Source organism: Dasypus novemcinctus, chromosome 21 (assembly GCF_030445035.2).
Source record: "Dasypus novemcinctus isolate mDasNov1 chromosome 21, mDasNov1.1.hap2, whole genome shotgun sequence".
In the NCBI taxonomy this organism is placed as follows: Eukaryota; Metazoa; Chordata; class Mammalia; order Cingulata; family Dasypodidae; genus Dasypus; species Dasypus novemcinctus.
The window spans coordinates 32,087,272-32,112,613 of NC_080693.1; the positions used below are offsets into that span (position 1 = coordinate 32,087,272).

General features: G+C 50.9%; 1 protein-coding gene across 6 annotated transcripts in view; it reads left to right on the top strand.

Annotated features, from left to right (window-relative positions):
• The window catches only part of SLC43A2 (solute carrier family 43 member 2), a 42,403-nt gene that overhangs the window by 9,050 nt on the left and 8,011 nt on the right, over positions 1-25,342 (top strand). For 2 of the 6 annotated variants that reach the window (XM_058283092.2, XM_058283093.2), the window contains exons 3-11: positions 1,209-1,416; positions 2,335-2,390; positions 3,136-3,212; positions 16,674-16,766; positions 18,642-18,775; positions 18,858-19,060; positions 19,477-19,623; positions 21,942-22,080; positions 23,700-23,829. In XM_058283092.2, the coding sequence (XP_058139075.1) occupies positions 1,209-1,416; positions 2,335-2,390; positions 3,136-3,212; positions 16,674-16,766; positions 18,642-18,775; positions 18,858-19,060; positions 19,477-19,623; positions 21,942-22,080; positions 23,700-23,829 (1,187 nt within the window). The remainder of the gene's footprint in view (positions 1-1,208; positions 1,417-2,334; positions 2,391-3,135; positions 3,213-16,673; positions 16,767-18,641; positions 18,776-18,857; positions 19,061-19,476; positions 19,624-21,941; positions 22,081-23,699; positions 23,830-25,342) is intronic. The other 4 variants (XM_058283094.2, XM_058283095.2, XM_058283096.2 and 1 more) reach the window with 3 other exon arrangements.

Consider the following 25,342-nt stretch of genomic DNA (forward strand, 5'->3'; position numbering starts at 1 on the left):
AAACCCAGAGGCCAGGCCCCAGCACCGCGCCCTCCGCTAACGTGCCCCCAGCAGGGCTCGCTGGGCAGAGGTCGGCACGTGGCACGACTCAGCCCCGTACATCCTCTTCGCTGACCTCAGGGCAGGCCCTTGGAGAGCAGACCTCAGCTTTACAGCCCTGGTGTCAGGACCACAGTCCAGAGGTGCACAGTTATCTCAGGAGAGCATCGCCTTGACGGCGGCAGAGCACCTTCGCACCTAATCAGAGGCTGAGCCTGCTCCTGCGGGATGAGTCAGCATCTTCCGCCAAGCAGTTCCGGGAGGAGAGAGGTCCTCACCCTCCCGCCCTCCGCTGCCGCAGCACTTTTTCCTCCCTTTCTCTGTTGCTTGGTGGGTGGACTTTGGAGGGGGCGATTCAGGGGTGGGATTGCATTCCAGGCTCTGAGGGGTCTGGGTATGGCCACATGGGATGACAAAGCAGTGACCACAGCGAGAAAAATAAGAAAGGTACAACTCAACAAGCGAAAGCAAATGCCATTGGACTATTCAAAAAAAGAAGAAGAAAGGAAAGTCTTTCCAAAAGGAATTCAAAGGCACAGTGTGTGTGGTTGATGCTAGGAAAATACAGGGGGCGGGTGGCGCATGGACTGAGCGGGAGGGCAGCTGTTCTTACGCGGAAGGGAGGCCCACGCGCCCCTCCCCACGCTGACAGCGAGAACCAGGACGTGGGGAGATGAGCAGCTTGTCCTCGCCAGGTGACCTAAGGTCTGCCTCACACTGACTGTGACCTATTTCCATGGACAAAGGTGCTGGGAAGGTTCCAGCCAGCCGGCCGGGAGCCCCAGAGCCGAGGCTGGGCACTGAGGCGCTGATTCTAGGCCATGGGCACTGCACAGTGGGAATCCCCAGCCCGCGGCTCAAGGAACACAGGAGGCCCGTTTGTGGGGAAGACTTTGTGTGCCGGATCCAGGGAGTGGAAGAGCAGGTTTCTTGGATTCTCCAAAAGGTCTGTGACCTCCCACGCCTTAAAGTTAACAGCCTCTGCATTGTCACTCCATGGGACTTGAGCCAGACGGATGTTAAACCTGCTGTGGAGTAATGTGAGCCCTCAAGGGGCCCAGAGCCTGCCCGGCGTTCCCAGCAAGGTGCCTCATGCACACCTGCCTTTTTGGTCCTTGGGAATCCCTGCCCCGACTCTGTAGTCAGATTCCCTTCTCCCCTACACACAGAGAATGTCACGAACGGCACAGTCGTGGGCACAGCAGAGCCGGAACACGAGACGGTGAGCTGGATGAATGGCTGGCTCAGCTGCCAGGCCCAGGACGAGATGCTAAATTTGGCCTTCACCGTGGGCTCCTTCCTGCTCAGCGCCATCACCCTGCCCTTGGGCATCGTCATGGACAAGTATGGCCCAAGGAAGCTTCGGCTGCTGGGCAGGTCAGTGTGGGTTCCTTGGGGATGCGGCACAGGTGGTTGGACCCCCTGGGCTGAGTTCCCCAGTGGAGGAGATCTTGGCACCTGCTAGCAGATGCCCTGCGGAGCTCCCCAAATGCCTGCCCAGAGTGGGGTTCCTACCCCATCTGCCACCGAATCAGTAGGAACTGGATTCTTGCAAGGCGCCAGCACTGCGTGAAAACGCAGGACTTCAGCCCTACACGAGGGGTCTGGAGTTACTTGTCATTGAGAGTCCTAGTTTCCAAAGTCTTTTTTGACCTTACACCTCTATTAGAAAAAAACAAACACATTTTGAAAACTTACCTCCAATTTGAGCACATAGCATTATAAGTTATACATGTGCAGGCCATTCTTAATGTGTTGTGTGCTTTATAGTACATATGAAAATATAGGCTAAAGTGAATGAGATTTAAATATACACATGAAATAGAAATCCTCGTATTTCCCGTACCCCTGCACCCTAGCGGGTCATCTTGTATACCCCCAGGGATGTGTGTCCCTGGTCTGTAAAGCTGCAGTCTGCCAGGCTCAGGGTCAGCTCACCAAGCTGCCGCCCTCTTGGGCCTGGGATTCCCCAACCCCGTTCCCGTTGGGAATGAGCATCTTGCAGGGCAGAGGTTTGCAATCAGCAAGACACGTGACCGTGAAGGGAAGGGTGGGGTTAGTTTTATTCACTCTTTGGAGCTGAAGAGGCCTTTGTTCCCAGGGCAGAGCCAAGGAGGGTGGGGGGTTTTCCTCATCAGAAAAATGGGAACCAATTATATTCCTCAGAATTGTCATTACATTAAATTAGATAATGTATGTAAATGTTCTCAAAATGTCTAACACATACTAAATGCCCCCAAATAATAGCAATAATATTATTACTAATAAATAATGTGCTGTTTCTCTTGATTTTAGTGCCTGCTTTGCCGTCTCCTGCTTGCTGATTGCATATGGAGCAAGTAACCCGAACTGTGAGTATGCTTTCCCTCCACCTTCCGTCAGGGGCTGGAGAGAGGCTACCCAGAGGTGACCCAGGCCCACCTGCTCCAGGTCTGGTGCCCACTGACCAAGTTAATCATCTCAGACGAGTGGCTGCGGAAGTCACAAGTCCGAGAGAAGCCCCCAGAGTGTGGGAGCGTCCCCTCTCATCGCCCAGGCGAGGCCGTCCCCCAGCCCTTGGTGCCGACCTGAGAGAGGAGCTCGAGGGACCAGGGGTGCGGGCTCGGCGCGTGCAGAAGCCGCGAGCTGAGTGCTCACGCCGCCCCAGGCCCGGCCTTCGCAGATGGCTTAGCAGCGGCCCGGCGTCTCCCTCTGGCTCCTGACCCTGCTTGGGCAGAGCTGTTGCTTCAAGGACTTTAAGAACAAACACCAAAATGGCATTGACTTTCTCCACAACTTGCCCAGCTCATCTGCTGATTTTGGGGTACCTGTATTTTTGGTTTTCATGAAGCAGCTTCTTTAGGCCCCTCACTTGCCACCAATATTGGTGGAGAAAGCACGGGGGCACACCTCTGAGAGTCCCCGCTCCAGAAGAGGCGAGAGGAGGATGGTGAGGAGGAGTCCTCTCCGACTCGCTAGGTGTCAGGTGCCCACCCCAGTGCCCTGCCGTTCACTGACCTGCTTTCACTGGGGGCTTCACAGGGGGTACGGGGCCAGGCCCTGGCCGCCCTCAAGCCCAGCTGTGGCCCTCCTTACGAGCTTTCTCTTTCCCTACAGCTCTCTCTGTGCTCATCTTCGTCTCCCTGGCTCTGAACGGCTTTGGTGGGATGTGCATGACCTTCACCTCATTAACAGTAAGTGTCTGTCTGTTTTAGAAGTTCTCTGGTTCAGTAGTCTAGTTGTGAATTTGGGGCAGCTTTTATTGGTTTCAATTTTCTTGCCTTCATTCAGCAGAAGGGCTTTTGGGGGTGTCTCCAGTCTACCTGCGGGGCTCCTGCAGGCAGCCAAGCGTGGTGATCAGGGCAGACCCGTCCCCTGCACGCTGTCCTTGCAAGGCTCAGGCACTGCACAAGTCAGCCACCAGCCAGGGCCCGGGGAGGCCGGAGCAGGGAGGAGAAACGCTGCCGTGTCCCTTACTTTTGTTTTCTGTGGTAGCCATCACTGGGTTCTCCGGCAGCCCTGCTCACAGCACATCTGGAAAACAAACCTTCTTTGGAATCACCCTGCCCCTAACCTTTGCCTTTATCCAGAACTGAGTGGAACATTCAGGGGAGGACATGTGCTGCCCTTCTTCTTGATTTTCTAAATGCCAGGACACAGGCAGCCCTCCTGGGGTGGGAGCTGATTTCTTAGGATGCTCGGGCTGAGCCCCTCCTTGTCCAGAGCCACAAAACATCACAAAGTGTGCTTCCTTCTGAGCATGGGTTGAAAGAAATAAGAAGGCAAAAAAGAGTGCTGGGCCAGAGGGAAGAAGGAATCCTCTACAGCCTACTTGGTGGGGCAAAGGTGCCGTTCCAAGCTGAGCATTGGGAAAGAAATCAATTTCTTTTGGCTCTTCAGAAAGATGTCTGTCCAGCATGGAAGTTTTTTCTGACTCAGTTTCCCTGTGAAACAGGTTTTTTTTTTAAATTTTTTATGACACAATACTATTTGCAGTGCTCTGTGGTTTCTGATTTCTCCCACAGATGAGTCACGGGCCATGCCTGTTGAGGGGAGCCCTGGGGACTTGTGGTCTTCTTGTTGGGAGCTCAAAAAGGTGGTGGCATCGCTGGGAGCGAGAGGCTGGGCCCAGTGTCACTTCTGTTCACCCTTCCTGGGCGGTTGCCTCCATAGCTTCATCCAGGCAGGAAGGATTAGCTGTCTGGGTCTAGATCCAAGAAATGGAAAGTTTGCTGAAATGTGTGTTAGGAGGGCATACAAGGCACAGGGCTGAGTGTGTGGTGGGTTCCAAAAGGGGGTGACGCACAAATTGGGGAACTCTGGTTGCCTTTGGTGGGGCGAGGGAGACATTTCATACTCTTGTGCATTTTGACTTTTTTTCAACCAGAAAGATTTTGTAAAAATTGATATATTCCCTCATCTCAAATTATCAAGGGTAATGAATGTTGAAACTGTGAGAAATATGTTAGAACTGTCAAGAGTATATAAATTCCACTAAATAGTATAAATTGTGAGACACGTGTCATGGTTCTGTTGAAAAACAAAATTTGGCTCTACCCTTATCGTTTTAGACATGCTTATGTCATGGCAGTTTGGAATTTCAGGGATAAAAGAAAGATGGTCTTGAGGAACTTATCCTCTGAAATGCAGAAAGACACTTAAGACAAATGGATAAAAAACACCCCGTCATTAACCTCTTCACATAATTCCCTTGAAGAAGGCCTTTAAAATCAACTCTGTAGCTATCCAAGAAACTTTTAGGTGAGCTAAATAAGACCATAAGGATTCTTTTTCATGTTTATGTTTTTGTGATTATAGCCAACATGTTATTTTAAAAAGTCAACATTTCAGAAATGTAAATGGTAGACTATAAACTTTTTTTTTTAGATTTATTTTATTAATTTAATTCTCTCCACCTCCTCATTGGTTACACTTGGTGGGAAGCACTAGGAGCTGAACCTGGAAACCTGGAGGGAGGCACCTAATCAGTTGAGCCACCTCCACTCCTGGCTTTGTTGTATCTCTCATTATGTTTTCCTCCTTGTGTCTCTTGTTGCCATTATTTTGTTGTGTCAGCTCACTGTCTCGCTAGTCTTAAGAGTCACCAGAAACCAAACCTGGGACCTCCTATGTGGTACGCAGGCGCTCAATGGCTTGAGCCACATCTTCTTCCCAACCATAAAATTTTATATGCCTACCTTTATGTAACTACTGTCAGCGCTTTGTAATATATTTCTCAAGCTTTTTTTTCTTTTATATGCAAATTCCAATGTTATTCTTTCTTTTTTTTTTCCTTAATTTTTTTTTTTAAGTACTGGGAATTGAACCTGGGACCTTGTACATAGGAAGCAGGCACTGAAACCACTGAGCTACATCCACTCCTCCTATTCTTTTTTTAATACTGTTAATATTTGCCTTTTTCTTTTAACCATTTTATCTTCAAATTTTTTCTTATCACCATTTAGAGATCTATGTCATTATTTCAAAAGCTAGAGTGTAGACAGTTCCATATAATTTTTTTTTTTGAGGTGTCAGGGGCCAGGGATTAAACATAGGACATCGCTTGCAAGGAGCTGGCACTCAGTCCCTGAGCCATATCTGCTCCCCTGAGTTGGTTTTTTTCATTTGTTTTGCTTGTTACTTGTTGTCTTTTTTTTTAGAAGGCACCGGGAACCAAACCTGGGACGTCCCCATGTGGGAAGTGGGCATCCAGCTGCTTGAGCCACATCCGTTCCCCCCATATAGTTCTGTAATATAGATGTTCCATAATTTATTTAGCCAGTTTACTGCTAACAAACATTTGGATTGGTTCGTAATTTTTCCAGTTTACAAATGCTACTGAAATGAACATCCATGTATACATATTTCTGGAAACTAAATTCCTGGCAGTGGACTTGCTGGGCTATATGATCAGCACTTTTAAAATTTTAATATGTGCTGTCAAATTGTCTTCCAAAAGAGGTTATAGGTGATGTACTGATACAATCCTACCAGAATGTGTGAGAGTGCCTTTTTGTCCATACTCCCTCTAATGTGATTTCATCACTCTTTTTAAGCACTACCAGTCTGATCTGGTGAAACAGACGTACCATGATTTTTTGTGTTACTTTTAACTGTCAGTGAGCTGGAGCATCTCATCACCTCCATATTGGTCATTTGTTTTTCTTTGAATTGCTTCTTTGTCCATTCTTCTGTAGGGTTGTTTATCTGTTTTTCAGTGATTTAGAAGAGCTTTTCATTATACAAAGAAATTGGCTCTTTTTTTTTCCATGAGGGGTCTGCACTGGGGTTTTTAGGCCTCTGCCTAGGTGGTCCATGAATAAGCTTCAGGAGGGCTGGGGACACCCTTGAAATTATGTTCAAAAATTACACATGTGTGTGCTTTTACTGGGTGTTTTCTGGGTGCCTTTTTCTGGAAAGAGGAACCATTGCTTTTACCACCCTCCAGTGGGTGTGTGTGAAGGCTACGAGCTGCTGCAGCAGTGTTCCATTAGCTCCCTGCGTCTAGGCAGTTGTCAGGTGAGAAAATTGTCCAACCACCCTTAAAAACCTTTAGTTATCAGGGGTCCGTTTAAGAGAGGCTGGTGACTTGTCCTCTAAGGTCCTCATCTTTGGGTCTAAAGCAGGAAACCTCAAACTACCGCCCTTAGGCCAAACCCGGGGCACTGCCTACCCTCCTTAATCGAGTTGTGTTGTGACCCGGCCACACCCACTTGTTTACTGGGACTGCTTTTGTTACACTACAATGGCAGAGTGATGGCCCTGAAGCCTAAAATGTTTGCTGTCTGGACCTTCACGGAAGGCGTTTGCTGACCCCTGTCTAGAGGCTGACACCTACTCCCTCACCCCTGCACCCCGCCCGGCTCCCCTCCAGCCTCACAGGCCGACTCTGTAAGCACTTTGCGCTTGTTAAGGCATCTTAAACCTGTCCCCTCGGCGAGGCTACGCAGACCCGAAAGGGGAGTGAGAGGCAGGTCCGAGGACAGGCAGGAGCTGTTGGGTAGTGTTCTGGGGCTGGCTGAGGCCTCTGCTGAGCGGAGCTGAATCTCGTTCTGACACGGGCCAGAAAAGCAGAACTGTCAGGACCCACTCCAGGGACGCCGCCTAAACCGCACAACGGCGCTTTCTGTTTGGGACTCCCACCAAGTTCTAATTTTAGCGGCAAAGGAGCCTCCAAGGGTTGCCTTTAGGAGCTTCCTCAATCAAATCTACCACTGCTTTGGGGCCTTGAGAACCTCAGAATCCGAGGGAACCCGTTTGCCACAGAAACCTTAATCTGGAGACTTTCTGAATCTCCGGGGCTTTTGGGATTCACAGGCTGTGATCTAAATAAAGACAGCCAGGTACCGTGAGTGTTACCCACGCCAGTGGAGAGGGAACCCCACGTTGGCAAAATGCTTTTTCCTCACAGGCCAGGGTGAGGGGCCCGGTAGGCCTCCCCTGAGAGCCCACGAGGGCTGCTTCATGGGTGATGCCCCCAGAGTGGAGACTCAGAGGGGCAAGAGCGGATCCCGTGCCGGGGGGTGCCCGAGAGCCCTGGCTTCCTCTCGGCCCTGCGGTAGAGGCCTGGCCACTGCGTGGCCTCCCGGGTGGAGGAGGGGCTGCAAGTGACTGCACCGCGGCACTGGGCCTCGGCCTCCCCTGGACATCTGGACAGCACACGTTGGTCTGTTTGCTTAGCCCTTGCGTTTGTACAACGTTTTAACTCGCTTCACTGGCTGAAGCACAAACACTGGCCAGAGGCTGAGGGGCGTCTTCAGGCCGCCACCCCACAATCTGGGCCCGGGTTGCTTAGAGATGGGAGCAGATGCAGCCAACGTTTTGAAAGTATCTTTTCTATTTCATTACTCTGACCCCTGTCAGTGTGGGCGGAACAGGGAGTTCTGAGGCAAAACCTTCAAGAAAAGAGGTTACAAAATGTTGCCAGGTTTCTTAATGAAAAATTTCTCTGTGGGCTTTTCCCATTTGATTCACTGAAGTCTGACTTGAACCTAATGAAGAACTGATCCCATGGGAGCTGGGAACTGAGTTTGAAGCGTTCCCTGGGCAGCTCCCGGGCAGGCCGGGTGCAGGGCAGCAGGACTCCCCCAGTGCCCGGAGCCCGTTCTGCCTCCCCGCCCCTTGGCTTCCGTCTGGTCCGGTGCCTCGGAACCCACCGCGGTCAGCTGATTGCCATTAGCCTGGGGAAATTCACCCATCAGTGGGTTCCACCCGGTGCGTTTGCTCCAGCATGTGACACATCTGGGGTGGACAGAATGTGCAGTGGGGACGCGGGCAGAGCTGGGCCTGACGGGGAGGGCGGCTGCAGGGGGCATCCCCCCTTCACCAGTGAAGCGGAAAGGTGACCACGAAGACCTTCTCCTCTGCGGTATGCGCTTGGAGGTTCCCCGGTGTTTGGGTTAGGAAAGAGCTCAGCACTTTGCTCAGTCCGCTTGTCCAGACTAGTACTTGGCCTATACAGGTTGGACAGAACTCAACAGCCACCTGCGGAGAAGGCATCCTCTGGAGGGGCTGAGGGCCAGGATGCCAGCCCCCACCCGCTGCTTAGCAACCAGACCCACCCAGGCTGCACTGGCCCTCCCCAGGTTCCGGACGTATCCCCGGGGCTGGTGGACTTGGGAGGCCAGGGATCTGGAAAGCCAGTGCCAGGCCGGCTATGCCCCAAGGCTGGCCCTGGGGGCTCCTGGGAAGAGAGCACATGCCCTCCACCGTCGGGTGTCTTAGAGAGGGTCCTCCAAGGAGGATGGTCCACCCACACTGTCCTGGGGACTCGGGGCCAGGACTCCAAGGGAGGGCCCACCTGCAGCTGCCGTTTCCCGCTCTGGGAAGGTCACACTTCCAGAGCTGTTAGAGTGAAGCTAGGGGCTCAGAGAAGATGAGCCACAGCTTCCTGTGTGAGGGAGGCTGCCTTGGAGGATGGGTTTTGTCCAGCCAGGCCCACTGCTGCCCCAACCCTGGCAGAGGCAGCAGGGGCAGCCCAGAAAAGCGGGGCCTGCCCTCCCAACCTGAGAGTGCGGTTGTGAGCCCCGGAAATCAGAAAGCAGCCTCGCCGCGTGTTTCCCCGGCATCTACCGGGGAGCACAGCGCTGGCTTCCCGGCTGGCAGCGGAGCCAGTCCTTGCCCCTCCAACAGGCCCTCGAGGTCCGCTGCAGGGCTCTCTGCAATGGGTCAGCCCTCGGTCCATCCTGTGGCCTCTGAGTAGGCATTGTGTGCAGCCGGAGGCCAGGGGCGGGAGAACCAGGCAGAGGATGCCCAGGCCAGCGGGGAGGAGACGGCGGTGAAGAGCAGGAGGGAACCCTCCGGGAAACGCAGGCCCCTGGGCGGTGTGGCCCTGCACCGTGGGAAGGACAGCAAAGAAGGCCAAGGGTAGTGAGGACGGGGCGGCGGGTCTGGAGGGAGCCTCAGCAGGATGGGAGGGGTCTCCACTGGAGAGGGCAGACAGGATGCTTACCAGGGGACCTCCAGAGGAGCGAGAAGTGAGGGTCATTGCCTTGGGGCGCAGACGGAAGTGGTTTCCGAAGCAGTGTAGCCTGGTGACTGTGCACAGAGGCTTGAGCTGGTTCAAATCCCAAATGTGACCTTTACTAGCTGGAGGGAGCTGTTTGACTTTGTAATCTTATATTTTTACATCCACTAAATGAGTATAATAAGTGACATCTACCTCATAAGAGTGTTTTGAGGGTTTTTAAGATAATACATTAAAAAAGGAGACCTGGTTGAGAGTAGGTATTAAAAATAGCTGCTATTATTATATGTATTATTTTTTATAATAAGGTAAACCTCTTGATAAAGGCACCCCTGGGCACAGCAAGCAGGGGAAGCCTCCTCTGGCAGGTATGACTGCTTTGGGAAGAAGAAAAGGAAGTGGCTTAAAGGATAAAACACAATTAGTGCTAGCATTTAAAAATAATTAGTGTCTGCAGGAAAATAATCTCTTCTCCTTGACTAGATCTTCTTTTACGACCTGCACTGTGTGCCAGGAAGTTTAAGCTTTGGGTTTTGTCAGTCAGAGTCATCCTTGATGTTCTTTTCAGAGAGGTATCATCTGACACAAATGCTGGGTGGTCCCTAAAAACTTGAAACACAAGCTTGACTACCTATTTAAAAACTTCTTTTGGTCAAAAACACCATAAGCTAAGAAGCTAAATGACAAACTAGACAAACTAGGAAAACATCCTTGCAATGTGTCAACAAACTGTAAATGTCTTTAATATAAGTAACTGATTTAAAAATTTATAAAAAAGTGCTTGTCATTAGTAATCAAATGTGGGTGGTTTTTTTCTGTGTTTGTTTTTTTCAATCGTGAAAAAATTTAAACATACACGGTGTTAGAGGGAATAGTACACTGAACCATACATAGTACATACCCATCTTGCAGCTTCAACATTTATCAACTCATGTCCAGTCTTGTTTCATTTTCTACCTCCACCCACCACCAGATTATTTTGGAGCAAATATCAGTCATTGATTCCTTTCATCCATGTATACAAAGAAATGGACCTTGAAACTATGAGAAAATATAATTTTCACCTATTGGTCAAGTGACAAATATTAAAAATAGTAAGAACACAGTGTTGGAGTGGCTGTGGTAAAATAGACACACATAGGTTGCTGGTGGGAGTATCAGTTGAGGTAAATTTTCTGGAAGGCGTTTTGGCATGAAGTATCACACCACCTTAAAAATGTGTGTGCCCTCTTGCACACACGTTTTTTGGAATTTCCCATAAGGAAATAACAGCTATGTGCACATATATTTATCTTCAAGGATGTTCATTGACATTCAATGTTTCTAATTTTTATTATTTATGATAAAAATTAGAGAAGACCTGATATCCAGTATCAGAGAAATGGTCATATAACTAATAGCTCATCCAGATAAGGAAATACTAGGCAGTCATTACAAATTATGTTGAAGCATATTGAATGATGTTCGAAAACATTTATAATATATCAAGTAAAAAAAGAAAAAGTTTACAAAACAATGTGTACCACCATATGCTCCCAGTTATGTTAAAATTTTATAGGTGTTTATAGGAAAAAGATGAAATATATTGAAATGGTGACATGGCTATCACTGGGTGATTTTTATTTTAGTCTTTATGTATACTTTGTTTCAAATGTTTTACAATGAACATGTTGCTCTTCTAATCAGGAAAAAAAATAGATGTAACTTAAATTTAAAATGTAGGTACTGGGGAGCCAATGTGGCTCAGGGGTTGAGTGCCGGCTTCCCACGTACGAGCCCAGGGTTCAATCCCCAACCCTGGAACCTCAAAAAAAAAAAAAAAGGTGTTGGCCAGGTGCCCTGGAGCTCTGTACCTCCCCAGGAATGGCCCTCTGCAACAAAATAACATTTTGTAAAATAGTCATTTCTGCCTGTTTTGTCCACGATTCAAATGAGTGAGAGCAAGAGCTTCATTTGCAGGGGGACCCTCTGCCCCAGGCAGGCGCTGCTGCTGCTTGGGACCCACTTGGTGCCTTTCCCATATCAATTGTTTTCTCCTTCCACACAAGCAGAACTAGTCTTTGCATTCTCCCTGGGGCAGATGAGGCTCCAGAGATGCCTCCCTATCATGCTGCCTTGCTGGAGAAACCAGCCTGACCGGGCCAAATACCGAGCACGGAAGAGGCATGTCCTCCAGCCTCAGCACACCTGGGAGGCAGGAGTGCGGGGTGAGGCTGGGGCACCTTTCTTTGTGCTCACCTGGGTGCATCTGGCGCTGAGAGCTCATCACATTCCCTCTGTCTCCTGCTGCCGTGCGTTTCTGTGTGCCCCTTTCCCCTGAGAAGTCTGGGAGGACAAAGGGCGCGCTCACTGTGGGGCTGGGAGAGGAGCTCTTTGGGTGCTGGGAGTTCCCTGGGGAGCCTGGCAGGCCATGCCAGTCCCACACCATGAGGGGCCAAACGCTTCTCCATTTGTTCCTGCTCTGTTTTAATCCCAGGACCCCAGAACAGCTTAAGTTCCTTACTCGTTTAAAAAAAAAATAACAATTTTATTGAGATATAATTCTCATATCTTACAATTCACCCATTAAGAGTGCACGCTTCAGTAGTTTTTAGTATAGTCACAGAATTTTGTGCCCATCACCATGACAATTTTAGAATACTTTCAAGACCCCAGAAAGAAACCCTGTACCCATTAGCATTCTCTCCTTGTTTACCCTTTACCCCCACCACTCCCCAAATGCCTAGCCACCACCAATCTACTTTCTGCCTCTATGGGTTTGCCTATTCTGGACATTTCATGTGTATTCCTTTGTGCCTGGCTTCTTTTCCTCAGCGTAATGCTTCCAAGGTTCATCCGTGTTGCGCATGTGCTAGTATGTCATTCCATTTTTAAAAATTTTGTATTACTCCCCTGTTCCTGGAGATGGCTCCCTTGTCTGCCTGCTCGTCTTCCTCAGGAGTCGCTGGAACTGAACCCGGGAACTTCCATTTGGGAGTTGAGTGCTCACCTACTTGAGCCACTTCCACTTGCAGCTCATTGCAGCTTGTTGCAGCGCGTCTTCTTTAGGAGGCACCTGGAACCAAACCCAGGACTTCCCGTGTGGGAGGCAGGCACCCAAGTGCTTGAGCCACATCCTCTCCCTACTTCTTTCCTTTTTATGGCCAAATAATAGTCTGTTGTATGGACAGACCACTTTTATTTTTAAAAAGATTTATTTATTTCTCCCCTCCCCATTTTTTTTTGGGGGGGGCTCACTGTCTGCTCTCTGTGACAATTCACTGTGTGTTCTTCTGTGTCTGCATGTCTTTTTTTTTTTTTAAGATCTATTTATTTATTTATTTATCTCCCCTTCCCCCCACCCCAGTTGTCTGTTCTCTGTATGTATTTGCTGCTTGTTCTTTGTCCGCTTCTGTTGTCAGCAGCACGCGAATCTGTTTCTTTTTCTTGGGTCATCTTGTTGTGTCAGTTCTCCATGTGTGCGGCACCATTCCTGGGCAGACTGCACTTCCTTTCGCGCTGGGCGGCTCTCCTTATGGGGTGCACTTCTTGCACGTGGGACTCCCCTATGTGGGGACACCCCTGCATGGCATGGCATTCCTTGCGCGCATCGGCACTGCCCGTGGGCCAGCTCCACACGGGCCAAGGAGGCCCTGGGTTTGAACCTTGGACCTCCCATGTGGTAGACGGACGCCCTAACCACTAGGACAAGACTGCTTCCCTGCATGTCCTTCTCTTTAGGTGGCTCTGGGAACCGATCCTGGGACCTTCTGGAGTGGGAGAAAGACAGTCTCTTGTGCTACCTCAGCTTCTCAGACCACATTTTATTTATCCATTTATCAATTATTGGACCTTTGGGTTGTTTCCACTTTATTTTTTTTAAGATTTATGTATTTATCCCCCCCCCTCCGTTGTTCTGTTCTCTGTGTCCATTCTCTGTATATTCTTCTGTATCTGCTTGTATTCTTAATAGGCAACTCCAGGAACTGATCCTGGGACCTTCCAGAGTGGAAGAGAAACAATCATTCTCCTGTGTCACCTCAGTTCCCTGATCTGCTGCATCTCTTATTATCTCTCCTCTGTTCTCTTTCTGTTGTGTCATCTTGCTGTGCCAGCTCTCTACATGGGCCAGCACTCCTGCATGGGGCAGCACTCCTGTGTGGGGCAGCACTCCTGTGTGGGGCAGCATTCCTGCATGAGGCAGTGCTCTATACAGGCCAGCACTCCGTGTGGGCCAGCTCACCACATGGGCCAGCTCACTGCGTGGGCCAGCTCACTGCATGGGCCAGCTCGCTGCGTGGGCCAGCTTGCTGCGTGGGCCAGCTCGCTGTGTGGGACAGCTTGCCTTTACCAGGAGGCCCTGGGCATCGAACCCTGAACCTCCCATATGGTAGACAGGAGCCCAGTTGGTTGAGCCACATCCGTTTCCCCGTTTCCACTTTTGGACTGTTGTGAATAATACTCTTTTAAACATCCATGTACAAGAGTCTGTGTGGACTTATGTTTTCATTTCTCTTGAGTTTATACCTAGGAGTGGAATAACTGTTAATTCTAACAATTTGAAGAACTCTCAGACTGCACCATTTTATATTCCCACCAACCGTGTATGAGAATTCCAATTTCCTCCACACTCTCTCCAACACTGTCTTTTTTATTATAGCCATCCTAGTTATTGAGAAGAGGTATCTCATTTGCATATATACTTTGGAAAACTGCCTATTCATATCCCTTGCCCACTTTTAAATTGGGTCTTTTTATCAGATACCTGATATGCAAAAATTATTTCCCATTCTGTGTGGGGGTGTCTTTTCACTTTCTTAATGGTATCCACTTGAATCGCAAAAATTTTTTATTTTGATGTTATGCCTTACTTTTTTCCCAAAGAGACATATAATTTAAAAATTTCAAGACCTGAAATATTTATTCCTCAAAGTTTAAGGTACACAATGAAAATCCTGCAGTCAGCATAGGCAGCTGTACCTCAGACATTTCTGAGGCAATCATTGAAATGATTTCAAATTCTCTCAACATTTTTCTTTTTTTTTTTTAAAGATTTATTTGTTTATTTCTCTCCCCTTCCCCCCCCTCCACCCCAGTTGTCTGTTCTCTTGTCTATTGGCTGCATGTTCTTCTTTGTCTGCTTCTGTTGTCAGTGGCACGGGAATCTGTTTTTCTTTGTTGCGTCATCTTGTTGTGTCGACTCTACATGTGTGCAGTGCCATACGCTTTCTTTCGCTCTGGGTGGCTCTTCTTACAGGGCGCACTCCTTGCATGTGGGGCTCCCCTACGCGGGGAACACCCCAGCGTGGCAGGGCACTCCTTGTGCGCATCAGCGCTGTGCATGGGCCTGCTCCACACGGGTCAGGGAGGTTCGGGGTTTGAACCGGGGACCTCCCATGTGGTAGACAGACGCCCTAACCACTGAGCCAAGTCCACTTCCCTCTCAACATTTTTCTTTACCTCATATCCAGGCCTGATTCTTGACATTCTGACCTCTTCCAGATTGCAGCATGACAGGTGTACTTTGATGTCACCTAATCATTAGGATTTCATTAGTCCTTTCAAGAGCTTTGCTGTTATTCTGAAATATGAAAAGATGGAAATAATTCAAACAGAATCCATGGGGGAAAAAAACGTTTGGACAATTTCACCTTCTGTTCACAACTGCATTTTTATAAAAACGAAAGTAGTTCTTTGTTTTTTTTGAAGCATTTTCTTTATCTTGCCTGAAATTTTCTGTAAATTGATAAGGACCTGGCCCCAAGCTGGTCCCAAAGTGGCAGCAGCGCCTCCTTGGGCAGTGGGTTCAGCTGCGAATGAAGCTCTTGTTCTCCTTCCTCATTTTGAATCGTGGGCAAGACAGGCAGAACTGATGAGGGGCAGGTATGCAGCCAAGGTCAGGTTCAGCACATTCAATTACCGTTAGCAGTATTTGCTGCCTCTGCTCAGCAGCAGCAGGATTTACTTGCAGACAGCCAGCACTTGTTACATGTTTGATAAAACCATTCAAAAAGGACTCCAGACACGGGATAGGGGACCATCAGGCTAGTCCATATAAATAGCCTGAACTCAGTGAAACAGGTTGGCACAGCTCTCCAGAGAGCCGCCCTCAGTGCCAGGGACATATGGGTGTGGATGGGAACCTTCACCAAGTGTGGTGCCATCTCTCTTTTTTTTTCTTTCCTTCTTTTTTTTTTTCTTTTTGCTTTTTTTCATTCTTTTTCTTTTTGTTTTTGGTGCCATCTCTCAAAGTTGGAGAAGAGAAGCTGTGGCTGGTTGTTGGGGAGGATATGCTTTGCCCCATGTCTGTTTGAATCTATGGATATGAAGGATTTGTGTGGAATTGCCAAGGATTTTAGCCATGAGGTCCTGACCAGAATAAGCTGATGGGAGGTGCTGAGAGCAGCCCCCTGGGAAGGAAGCCTGAGCCTTTCCTACCGTTGCCTTCTCGGAGCTGATCTTTAGGACGAAACTCTTCAGGTGGAAAGAGAAGGGCCTGTTTACACTTAGAAATTCAGAAGGGGCAATCCTAGGCCTGCTCCCTTGTTAGCCAGTAGGGAACTATCAAATTCTGATTGGCACATTCCAGAAACCGACTTTCTCAAAACCCTAAGCAAGCTTTTATTTTTTTTATTAATTTTAAACTTTTTATTTTGAAATACATTCAAACGTATAGGACAGTTAAAAAAATAATACAAACCCCACCCAAAGAACTCTAACATACCCCTACCACTACCACCCCAAGACCCAGATCCACCAATCCAAAAGCAGCTGACATCTGGTCCTTCTGGGACAACCATATTTTTATTTATAAAGGGATGTTCTAATCCCCAAATAGATTATTTTTAACAGGCTTGCTCCCTTTAAGGGAGGCCTGAGGCTCCCAGCTTCTGCTCTCTGGCATCTCGGTGTAACCCTGACCTAAGCCCGGGCAGGGAGGAGGGACTCTTGCCAGCTGAGCAGTCAGAAGCTGTCTTTACCTCTGGAGCCAGGTTTCTGCGTGACTCTCCTCCCCTCTGCTCAGCAACCTTAGTCCAGGAAGAAAAACTTTCAATTAGCAGTAATTACCCCAGCGCTAATCTCCCTGTGAATTACACGGGAGGAGAGCAGGTAAGAAAAGCATGCCTGACAATCCCTTGGCTCCCTCTTGCCCCCCCCAGCGCCCGTCCTGACCGCTGTGCTGAGGCGGCCCTGGTTTCTTGTCTTTCAGCTGCCCAACATGTTTGGCGACCTTCGGTCCACGTTCATTGCCTTAATGATTGGCTCTTACGCCTCCTCGGCCGTCACATTCCCAGGAATCAAGGTGAGGGTGTAGCACTTTTCCTTGGTACCAGTGGCCGCTCAGGGGCCTCCCCCAAGCCTCCTTCAACCCTTTCGGAAGAGAGGAGTAATTGTGGGCGCTTGGGCTGGCCCCTCCTCACCACCCCCACCTGGGCAGGATGCACCTGGGAACCACAGGAGTAAGAAAAGAAAATCACTGGGCCATAGGGGACGGAAAATTCAAGTGCGTCACTACAGGGTGTTACTGGAGGTTGCCTTTGCATTTCTGGGTTGGGGTAGGGAAAGGGGGGTGGGTGAGTTAGTCCCCGGCCCTGACTCTGACTCCAGATTCCTCCCCCACCCCGCTGTGTTGTTGTCGGACTGTTGCTGCCATCAGCCTGAGCGCTGCTCTCCGCCAAGTTGGTTCAGCTGTTTCCCTCCCGGGCAGGATTCTGAACCCGTGGAAGTCACCCAGGGTCAGAAGGCAGCCAGCACCTCACAGCCCATCAGCCCTGGTTCCTACGCCAAATCCAAGTCCCGCTGCTCTTGCCAGAGTTTCAGAAGGGGCTTCTCCCTTCTCTGGCACCAGTGCCAAGTCTAATCCCCCTTCCTGAGGTGCGGGGGAGGATGTCACTGACGATGAGGAGGGAGAGTCACAGATGGGGGCTGGCCACCTGCGGCCACCTGTGAGTCAGTGTGGGGCCACCATCCTGCAGAACGGTAGGGACTCTGGTGCTCCTGGAGCATGGAGGCGTCCACAAGGCCCTGCCGCCCTCTTCTGGGGGTCTGGCTGCCGGTCTCATCCCTGGGGAGCGGGGCAGCTGTCTGCTAGTACTTTGAGGACCCTTGTTTGGTTCTGGCAGTGAGGGGTAATCATGACAAGCTGAGACATTCAGGGCGTACCACAGACCTGGCCGCATGTGGAGGGCTCCGCCAGGATGATACCCTTTAACCCCCGGCCCCACGAGGAGACCTGCCAGCGTGCAGCACTGGGAGACAGGACCATTTTTTTGTTCTTTGAGGGTTTTTGTTGTTGTTGTTTGCACATCACTTTTATTCAGTGTGAAAATAAAATAACCAAATATCTATCATAACATCCATGTTACCAGGTAACCTACTGGTATTAAACTCAGAATTTGTGTGTGTGTGTGTGTGTGTACAGTTCCATGAATTAAATTTTTTTTTTATTCTGGTACCCTATATACAACCTAAATTTCCCCCTTTTGACCACATTCAAATATTTACTTCAGTGCTGTTAATTACATTTACAATGTTGTATTACCATCACCACCATCCATTATCAGAATTTTTCCATCATCCCAAATAGAATCTTCATACATTTAAGTCCAATTCCCTACCCCCACCCTGGCCCCAGTAACCTGTATTCTACCTACATTCTGGCAGTAGGAATTTGCGTACCCTAATTGTTTCGTATCAGTGAGATCATACAATATTTGTCCTTTTGTATCTGGCTTATTTTACTCAATATCCATGTTGTCGATCCTGAGTATTTTTTTGAGCACCTACTACGTGCACTCTTTTGGTGCTGCACAAGGCTAGAAAGGTTCCTGTCCCCAGGGAGGTGGGCTCACAGTAGACAAGTCAACCAATCAGGAAGCACAATTATCTTAGCCAGGGCTCTCCACCGTGAGCCAGGGAACAGGCTGATGTGACTGATGGGGGTGGACAGGGAAGGCCGCTCTGCCAGGGGGACACTTGGGCCAAGCACAGGAGGTTAAACATGCCAGCCCCTCTAGCAGGTGGGGGCAAGTTGGACGATTGGAACTCAGGTTAGCTGATGACTGAAGGCACTGGCTGACAGCCTGGGGAGAGCAGGGGCTGCCAGAGCCCCAGCCCTGCCTGCTCTGCCTTCCCTCTGCTCACTCTGCCCCGACCCCTACCACTTTGTGCCCGCCAGGTCATCTATGATTTCGGTGTCTCCTTCATCATCATCCTTGTGGTCTGGGCTGGCTGCTCCGGGCTGGTTTTCCTCAACTGCTTCTTCAACTGGCCTCTGGAGCCCTTCCCGGGGCCAGAGGACATGGACTACTCGTAAGTAGATGTGCTGCCTGCACCCCGCTCCGGCCTGGCCAGGCCCCAGGCAGTGCTGACCATAGCCCGCTGTGGCCTCCAGGGTGAAGATCAAGTTCAGCTGGCTGGGCTTCGACCACAAGATCACAGGGAAGCAGTTCTATAAGCAGGTGACCACGGTCGGGCGCCGCCTCAGCGTGGGCAGCTCCATGAGGACTGCCAAGGAGCAGGCGGTGCTGCAGGAGGGCCACAAGCTGTGCCTGTCCACCGTCGACCTGGAGGTGAAGTGCCAGCCCGATGCTGCAGGTACCCAGCACGCGGCCCTCTCCTTCCAGGCCCGCGTGGCGTCAGCAGGGGCATCTGCATCCACGGCGATGGGGGGTGCTGCTGATCCAGAACTGGCCCTAATTCCCTCTTGCTGGCTCTAGCAGTGGCCGAGAACTTTGTGGGTATCATCTCAAAGGGAGGGGTAGCCTGATCACCCTGTTTTAGAGATGAGCACACCTTGGCTCTGAGAGGGGGAGGGATGGGGCCAACTCCAATTTCATTCAAGCGGGAGACCCAGCTCCATTAACCTCGGCTGTCCTGGCCTTAAGTTATGGAGTGACTCGGTCAATAAATCAGGCATCTCCCCCCCGGGCACCACGGCCCTGGCTGGGGGGTGGGCTGTGCAGTCACGTGGTCCTGGCCGGGTTCTCCCTGAGCGCCCCCTCTCCCCACAGCAGCGCCCTCGTTCATGCACAGCGTGTTCAGCCCCATCCTGTTGCTCAGCCTCGTCACCATGTGTGTCACTCAGCTGCGGCTCATCTTCTACATGGGCGCCATGAACAACATCCTCAAGTTCCTGGTCAGCGGCGACCAGGATGTAGGTAGGCACCCCCTGGGTGGCAGTCACTTCTGCCACCTGAAGGTGAGCCCGCCGGCTGAGGCCGAGACCGTCAGCCGGGACGGCTAGAGCGTGTTAGGCTCTAGAATCTGAAGGCTCATGAGAGCCGTTTCATCAAAGCCAGCCCCACCTGCCCCTTCATGCCTCCCGCCAGGGTTTCCCACCATAGAGGTGGAGAGGACTAAAAACAGCGACCTGTGGGTGTGGGGTTTGCGTTTCTCAGTGCCTGCCGGGGAAGGTTGACGAGTGTGCTGGTAAGTTAGAACGTTGCCCAGAACAGCGTCGCCTCAGGGTTGGCCTGTGGAGCTGCTGGGTGCGGGCGGGAGGACAGGCGGGCGCTGGACCAGGGCTGGGATCTGAGACCTGAGCCACGGAACCAGGCGGGGCCGCCTCCACGGTAATCCTGCGGAGGCTTGTTAACTGTGGTAGAAAGAACTGCTAATCCACAGCCGCTTTTCCAAAACAGCTTACAAGGTCTTCAGCTGATTAGAGGTTTTGATTCCACAGAGAAAGTCGGTCCTTCCTCAGGGCCTGAGCTGAGTCAGCTTTAGTCATCCGGTGAGGGACTGACACATCTTGTAAATCCTTTTTACTGGCAATCACGTTGCCTATAATTTCTTTCTTGGCTTAGTTTGTATTTACCTAGGGGAAGATGCCCTGGGCAGTGTAAGGAATCAAGTAACAACTTTTAAACCTGATAAGAAATCTATCTTTAACAAAAAGAAAAGATAAAAAAAACCCATAATGCTTTAGCCAAGTAAGTTGAGGGAACACTGAGTAACACTTTCCCTTGTGAAAATTCAAAACGAACATTATTAACATATTAAAGGCCCTAAGGAGCCCTAGAGGGGAAAAAATATTTAGCTTTTAGTCCAATGTTTCCCCAAAATTCTATCACAGGAGGGAGCCCAGTGGTTGAGTGCCACTTCCCACATACAAGGTCCTGGGCCCTAGTGCTTAAAAAAAAAATTGCAGGAACCCTTTTCTGTGTAATACTCATTAAAATCTGTGGAACACATGTTCGTCTCTAAACACTCTTTGTAAGCACTGGACCCTGAAGTGTACACAGAAAAGCTTTCTAGCCCTTGGAAGGCAAATCTCCCTGCTGCTGAGTCATGGTCTTTTACCCAACTTCTCTGAGAAATCTTTTGATGCCCGAGTCTTTCAGTTTCCCACATTTAAAAAGTCATTTTCAAGAAGCAGAGGGAGTTGGGCCAGGAAATTTAGCCTGTGGCTGACGAGGCCTTGGTTTTCCCCATCCTGCCCCGTGAGCTGGGCCCAGCACCACGCCTGGGGGTGCTGCTTGGGGACAGGGACGCCGGCTCTGGCTGCCTGCGGGCACCCCGGGGTGCTGGGTGAATTCTTTGGTGTCTCTACCCTCCGCCGCCCTCCGAGGGCAGGAGGAGGTAACGCTGGCAGAGCAGGAGGCTGAGATTGTGCCCGCGCTTCCGCAGGCCTGCCACTTCCCCATCTCGTGGGTGCCGGCCGGCGGGGAGCCTGACTCACCAGCCCGCCGGTGACGAGGCTCCCGCAGACAGGACGTCAGCAGGAGCCTCTGCCCCCACCCCCGAACTCCTTGGGCCAGGCCCTTGGGGCCAGGGCCTGTGCCGGACCCCCAGCTAGCCTCCTCGCAAGCCCTTCTCTGGGTGACAGCCTTTGGGCTTTCCGCTGCTAACCTCTCTCTTCTCTGCTTTCTCACCTCTGCCTTCTTGATGCAGTGATGGCAACGGGTAAGCAGGGGGAGTGTCGGTGAGCACGCGACATCCCTCCCAGGCAGCCTCTGTTCAACCAAGAAGCACCTTGCCCTGCACGCCTTCCATCCCTCTTCACCAGAAGGCAGGGCAGGGCCGGGCTGGGGGCGGGGAGCACCTTTCTGCTGCTATGTGCCTGAGGAAAAAACACCCCCTCATTTTAAGTCTCTCGGGAGACTGAAGCCCTTGCGTCAGAGCCTGCGTGTTTGCTGCCTTCCTGGGGTATTCCTAGAGGCAGAAAGCTAACGGCCAGTTGCACGCAAAGCCTCAGTCGCAGGCCTGGGTAATTTTGTGGCTCCCAAGTCAGAGCAGCTTCCTGTCGCTTCTGGGGGAGGTCATTGTGACATACTAGATTTCATTATCTGTTTCTTGGAAACGAGCAGGGGATTTGGAACAGGCAGGAACCTGCTTGCTGTGGCCTTGATTTCAGAGATTAAGGGCTCTGGGCTTCCCTGAAGACTGCCGGGGACCAGGGGCCTCTGCGTCAGGCCCCTTCCTGGGCGCCCAGTGCCGGGAGCCCTCTCCTCACACAGCCCCCCTTCCTCCCCAGTGGGCCTCTACACCTCCATCTTCGGCGTGCTCCAGCTGCTCTGCCTGCTCACGGCTCCTGTCATTGGCTACATCATGGACTGGAAGCTGAAGGAGTGCGAGGACGCCTCCGAGGAGCCCGAGGAGAAAGACACCAGCCAGTGCGTAGGCAGGCCCGCGCCGGGGGACCTGAGGCCCCCAGAGCCAGGGGCGTGTTAGGCAGGGACAGGGCAATGGGTCGGGTGGGTTTTTAAAATTAATTAATTTTATTTTTTATTGTCTTTTTTAAAAAAGATAAATAGATCACACAAAGCATTACATTAAAAAACACAAGAGAGTCCCATATACCCCACTCCCCACCCCCACCCCCAAATTTATTTTTTAAAATTCTTATTGTGGTTACATACATGCAACATACCATTTCCCATTTTAACTGGTGGGTTAGGTTTTAAAGGGGAGCAGGTGTAGGTCAATGGTCGAGCACCTGCTTCCCATGTACAAGGTCCTGGGTTCAATCCCTGGTACCTCCTAAAAAATAAATAAAAGAATTTTCAGGAGCAGGCGTAGCCCAGTACGAGGTCCTGGGTTTGATCCCTGTACCTCCAAAAAAAGTCAGTGGGAGCACTGTGGTGTTACTCTCATAAGTCCTTTATGATGCTCGCTCGTTCAGCTCTGCTTAAATTTTGGTCTGCCCCCCTCCCCCATTGTGGAAATTATTTTGCACACTAAGAAAGGGGTGAAACAAGGGAAATCTGTGTGACAGACGCCTGGGCATGAATCCATGCTGCTCCCAGGACAACCCTGAGACCCTTAGCACAAGTGTGCAGTGGGCAGGTGGTTTTAGGCCGTTCCTCTCGCCTACAGGTGGAGGCCACTAGTTTGGATAGTGAATTGCTATAACCCGAATGTATGCTAATAGATCTGTTCATGATTGTAAGGATCAAGTAAGCTGCTGGAGCCCCATCTTAGGTAAAGTAGGGCTCTATAGTCGGGTTGAGTAAAATGCTTTTGGACATGACTCCACGTTTTATCAGATCAGGCCCTGTGCCAAGTGCTGGATGCACATCTCCTGTAGGCCTCCCAACAGCCCTGTGAAGTGTGTGTGGGGTAATACCCATTTCACTGATGAGGCAGCTGAGGCTAGGAGTTTAATAAGTACCTTGCCTCAGGGCACATAGTGAGGAGGTGGTGGGCCTGGGACTCTGTCTATCTCTGAGTACTTGGCATTTGTTCTTGGAGCAAAAGCACTCTCTCCACGTCATACGACTGTCCACAGGGTATCTGTGTGGGTGGTGGGACTGGAATTGAGGATAGTGAATCCACAGGAAATAATTACAGAGAGTGCTCTGCTATGTAGGTCAGGTCCTACAGCCAACAGGTTATTTGTGCCCATTCTGGTTCCATCTGCTGCATACTTGCTTCTCCTGACCCCCAAGGGAAAATCCGCTCACTCTCTTATCTGGCTTCTTACCGTCTTCCTGCACGGTTTGGGTGAGGTTAGGCTTTGCCACGTCCTGGCTGGGCACACTTTCCTCCTTCCCTCTCCATCATTTCAGAGGCAGCACAGCGTGTTGCCGTCTTCCCTAAGTGAGACCCTCCACCGAGGTGCTCGCTCTGCGCTCCAGCAGAGTGGAGCAGGAATGTGCCCGTCTCTACAGCGGGCTTGGGGGCATCTGCAGTCTTGCTTTGGTCCGCATGCTGTGACTCCCAAGGGTTCACATTTTGGGGGAAGCCCCCTGCTCCAGAGGCCCCCCTGTATCTATTTGCTTTGTCACCACAGAGGCGAGAAGAAGAAGAAGCGGGACCGGCAGATCCAGAAGGTCACCAACGCCATGCGGGCCTTTGCCTTTACCAACCTGCTGCTCGTGGGTTTTGGGGTGACCTGCCTCATTCCCAACCTGCCTCTACAGGTGCTCACGGGGAGAGAGAGGGGCCAGGTGGAGGACGGGATGGTGAAAAGGGATGCTGTTTAGAGACTAAAAGAGGCACAGTCCATCACAGAAGCTGTTGATAGACTGAGTGGTGACTGTCGGTCCATTCATTCCACTAGCCCGCCAGCCGTGCTGTACAGAGGGCCTGCTCCCTGCTGCCTCTGTGCCCCCTGCTGGGGCTGGCTGTAAATGGAGCGAGGGTTGGCATTCACCAAGGAACTCTTCCCTGTGGAGGCATATCATTATTCTTGATCTTGGGGCATCCTACATAGCATGAAATAGCATCAGTGTATCATTTCCTGCACTTTGTGGGGTCGTCGCTTGTCTACTTGCTGCTTTGCATGTGCTGAAACGGCTGATGTCTAATGTCCTCCGAGGTCTTGCCCATGTGTGGTGTGGGTGGGAACATGTACCCTCCTGGAAGGAGCGCGGCTGGGTCTCCACAATGTGGAGAACCGCAGAGGACAGTGATGACTGCTTGGCGTCTGGGTTCAAAAGCCTAATTCCTTTGCACGAGTTTTCTGATTCTTTTGAAACCTGACTTTTGGCGGAGATTGAGAGCAGAAGGTAGACTTTGCCTCCCGCCCAACTCCACCTTAGGCCCAGGAAAGTGTTCTAGCCATAAGATTTGGCCCCCGTCCCTAAGTTTTTGAACTTTGAAAGGACATAAGAGGGGGCATTACTTCCAGCTGGTGTAGCCCTGGTCCAGATGGTATCTCAGGCTAGGTCCAGGAGGAAAGCACGAGTCCCTCCCTCCTACAAGGGCCCCATGTGGAGTACGGTGAGCCTCCAGGTGTTCACACCCACAGGTACTGTCATGTGTAGGGGCTGGGCTGTGCGCTGTGCATGCAGACAAGAGTAAACCACTGGAGACTTCTACCACTTCCAGCTGGGAGTGTCGTTGCACCCCCAGGGGCCCTCCCTAGCCTCCTGGCAGCTGTCCTCTCTGCAAGACCAGCCAAGCCTGGCCCTGCCCACCCTGTCCAGTCCAGGGGCAGTGCTCATCGGGACAATCACCTACTTTGTGTTTTATTCATTTCTCATTGAAAAAAAATTTGTGAAAAGGAGAGAAGATATTTGAAATGGCTGATGGGGGTGGAGACTGCACAAGTCTGGCAGGTTTTTTGTTTTTTTTTAAAGAGGTACTGGGAATTGAACCCAGGACCTTGCACGTGGGAAGCAGGTGCTCAACCAGTGAGCTACATCCACTCCCCTCGCACAAGTCTGCACTTGTGGGCACATTTGGGCCCAGCCCCTGCCCCTCTGCCACCCACATTCCTGAGAACAAGTACTAGCTGCTGAGCAAGATGGCAGGGCTGCATACATAAGACCCGAAGGGCAAACCAAGGGCCCTGGCGGAAAGGTGGACAGCGTTCGAGCCTCTCAGAAGTCCTTAAGGGATCCTCAGCACTGGCTAAGCCCTCCTCCAGCAGCCCTCCCGGGAGCAGTGTTGCTTTCCAACGCAGAGAGACCCCTGGGCGCAGTGCTCAGG